The 3,276-nt window shown below is 59.4% G+C and overlaps 1 protein-coding gene across 1 annotated transcript; it reads right to left on the bottom strand.

Moving 5' to 3' along the window:
- Window positions 1-285: 285 nt before the first annotated feature.
- On the bottom strand, window positions 286-2,510 carry UBALD1 (UBA-like domain containing 1; the record flags this gene model as incomplete). The annotated part of the gene is made up of 2 exons (XM_010180263.1): window positions 286-1,390; window positions 2,451-2,510. Coding segments are annotated over 2 exons (381 nt in total), but the record flags the coding sequence as incomplete, so codon positions are not given.
- Window positions 2,511-3,276: the final 766 nt, after the last annotated feature.

The raw sequence follows: 3,276 nt of genomic DNA, 5'->3' as shown, positions 1-3,276 counted from the left end.
GCTCTTGATGGGGTCTCACCCCACAGCTGATGTGGTACAGCAGCAAGCAGGCAGAGGCTGCTCCTGAGGCTGAGCCCTGGCATGCACTGGCCCAAGGCAGCTGGCCGTCACTGCACAGCTGGGATGGAGTGCTTGGAGCAGCACATATAGCAGAGATGCAGCCAGCCCCGGCTCAGACGTATGGCATGCTAAGAGCCACTCAAAGAGGGGATCCTGCAACACCTCAGGCCCAGGCCAGCCTTCCCCACATCCCACCACTGCTGAAAACGAAGCAAAGACACCAGGTTCAAAGCAGAAGAGCGTGTATTGCAAGCGGCTATGGCGCGTCCGGAGACATCCAGCCGCCAGGAAAAAAGAACAGAGGGGTTAAAAACGATCCCAGTCTCTAGGGTTACACTGTGTCATGCAAACAGCCCCGGGGCAAACCCCATCCCAGGAGGGTAAGGAGAGGGTGTGTTGGCCCAGCCAGCCCTGCTGGGGCTGGGTGAGGGGCCAGGTGCCCCCCCAGGAGCCAGCATCCTCCAGCCCTGCTCACCAGCGAGCACAGCACGTGTGGGGTGGAGGCTGTGGCCAAGCAGGAACAGCCCTTGCTCTATATCCCCCCTTACAAAAAACAAGCCATATGGGATGTCTGCCCCCCACCCGGTCAAGTGGGGCTGAAGGACAGGGGGAAACACTTAGGCATAATCCACTCTGCCTGGTGAGGTGGCCCAGGGGACCGTGAAGAAGGGACCTCCTCCATAAATGTCACTTGCATGCAAACTCCAGTGTCCCAAGAGAGGAGGGGGTGCTCCCTCCCAGAGAGCCCGGCAGCAGCAGGGTCCCAAGCAGAGGCCAGCACTGGTCCCATGTCCCACGCAGCCTCCCACTGTCTCTGGGGAGCTCTGTTCAGCTCGAGGACAAGTAAAAACTATTTCAAACCAAACCCATGCAAGGCAGCTATTTGCTCGTGTGTCTCAGTGGCTGCCAGATGCACTGGCAGCAGAGTTCCTCTCCTCTTTGGGGAGGGGGGGGGGAATATATATTTATATGCAGGGGTCCCCCGCTGCGCTCACTCTCTGCCGCGGCCTCATCTCTCTGCCTCCATGGTCACATTGGCCTTCTGTTCTGCTGTGGCCTGCTGGGAGACGGCAGCTGGCCACCCCGTGGGCTGTGCCGGGGGGGCCGGAGTCCACATGCTTTGCTGCTGCCCGGGGGGTGAAGCCGCGGGCCAGGTGGGGTTGAAGGCCCCGTGTTGGGGGAGCGGTGGGGCTGGAGGCGGTGGAGAAGTTGCCATGGAGGCCACGGGGCTACTGCTGTTGAAGCTCTCGGAGGCCTTCAGGCGGGAGAACATGGTGAGGGCGTCGGGGAAGTTGGGTGGCGTGGCCGGCGTGTTGGCAGGAGTGCACATCTGTGGGAAAGAGACATGGGGTCAGGCATGGGGGGAAGTCTCCACCTTCTGCCTCCCACCAGGGCCCAGCACAAGATCCCTCTGCCCTCACTGCTGCAGCACACGGAGCTCCCAGACCCGCGCCGTGCTGATGATCCTGCCCACAAGCAGCAGTTATTTAATGCTCTGAAGACAAAATGTTGTGCCAAGAACCCCTAACAGAGGGCCCAGACAGGACCCTGCTGCGCCCGCTCCTGTGCCCAGCCAAGTCAGGGACTCTCTCTGCTCCAGGACCCACTGGTGCCACCCTCAGCCTGCACCTTTCCAGCTCTGTGGAAGTTCAGACTCAGCTCTCACCTCACGGGAGACTGGGTATGCTCAGGGCCTGCCGGGCACTTGCTCTGCACGCTTACTGCACGCTCTAAATCCCCAATTGTCCTGCAGAGTCAAATGAGGCCATGGCAGCCAGCAAATCCCTAAGACACATCTGCCCAGGCAGATTACGGGCTGCCAGGGCACGAGAGTTAAAGAGACTGAGTCTGGAGACAGCTGGGAGAAAGTGCAGGCAGGCAGTGCCCGTGCATGCCCTTGCGTGTTTACACACATCCAGACCAGCACATTGCACTGAGGCACACTCCCATGGGGCAGAGGTTTGCACGCTCAGTCACTCCAGCAAGCGGACAAGGGCTCACACGTGTGGCTGGGCAGTGTGCATCTATCTCTGCCTACAACAGTCTGGTGCTCCAGACCCCCCTCAGGCTCTCTCAGCCTGAAGGGACTGTTCTGGCTCATTGGCCATGCCCAGAGTATCCTGCATGGGACCATCCCTCTCTGGAGCAGCCCCAACCTCTTTCCAGGGTTCTGAGGGCACTCTCGGACCCGCTGTCCCTCTGTGCAAGACAGGTTACACTCTCCAAGAAAACCTCCCTTGGCGGGCAGCTCTGGCAGCACCCAGCCAGACCTCCCTGCCCGCCCCTCCTGAGGCTGTGAAGCAGCAAACTGGGCATCAGCAGCAGTCCTAAACACCCGCTAGCTGGTGCTGCGCCCCAGGCGAGCAGTGGAAAGGTGGGAAAGCACTTACCATCTGATGGTGGTGGCTGTAGGGGATGTTCGTTTCTTGGAAAAAAGCACTGAGAGCAGTCTGAAAAAGAGGGGAGGAAAAAAAAAGGGGGAAGATAATGTTACCACCAGCGTGCAAACTGAGCACCCACTTCCTCACTGCACACAATGGCAGGGCTTTGCAAGACCCCAGAGATGATCCAAAAGGGGCCCTGAGGGGCTGGACCGTGCTCACAGCCCCCTTGCCTGCACTGGAGAGCACTGCGCACAGCTGCTCCCACATCCCTAAGCAGGGACCTGTGCCTGCTGTCTGCTTGTGCCGCGGCAGAAGGGGATCAAACATATTTGGGATCACTGTGCTTGATGCTGAGAAGCGGCTGCTGCTGAAGCAGATCCCAGCAGGCATTTCACAACTCACAGCGATGGTCCACAGCTGTTGCGTGCAGGGAGAAAGAAATCAAATCCAAAGCCGGCAGGGGAAGCCCAGTGGGAACCGGTTACATGCTCATCCTTAACAAGACAAGACCACGGTCACCGTGTTTACACTGGGAGATCCTCAGGGCTAGGGCTGCAGCAGGTAGCCCAACCCATACACCAAAGCATTTCCAGTTCTGTCACAGGCAGGGTATGGTTATGACTGGCATAATTCTGCTCAGCTTCCAGTTCAGACCAGTAATAATCTGGTAAATATGTCACAGGCCACAGGCAGGCGAGTGGACAAGGAGGGCTGCGGGGCGGGAGCACAGGGGGCATTGGCTGGCCCAGAGGGAAGACACCCAGCCCAGGTCTGGGAGGAGCGAGGCAGCAAGAGCTTACAGGGTGCACGGGACTGGGCTGGTGCAGGAGCG

This window comes from Mesitornis unicolor, unplaced genomic scaffold, assembly GCF_000695765.1.
Source record: "Mesitornis unicolor isolate BGI_N332 unplaced genomic scaffold, ASM69576v1 scaffold46652, whole genome shotgun sequence".
NCBI classification, from domain to species: domain Eukaryota; kingdom Metazoa; phylum Chordata; class Aves; order Mesitornithiformes; family Mesitornithidae; genus Mesitornis; species Mesitornis unicolor.
The sequence above is the reverse complement of the archived record's forward strand: the minus strand, read 5'-3'. Positions and strand labels throughout refer to the sequence as shown.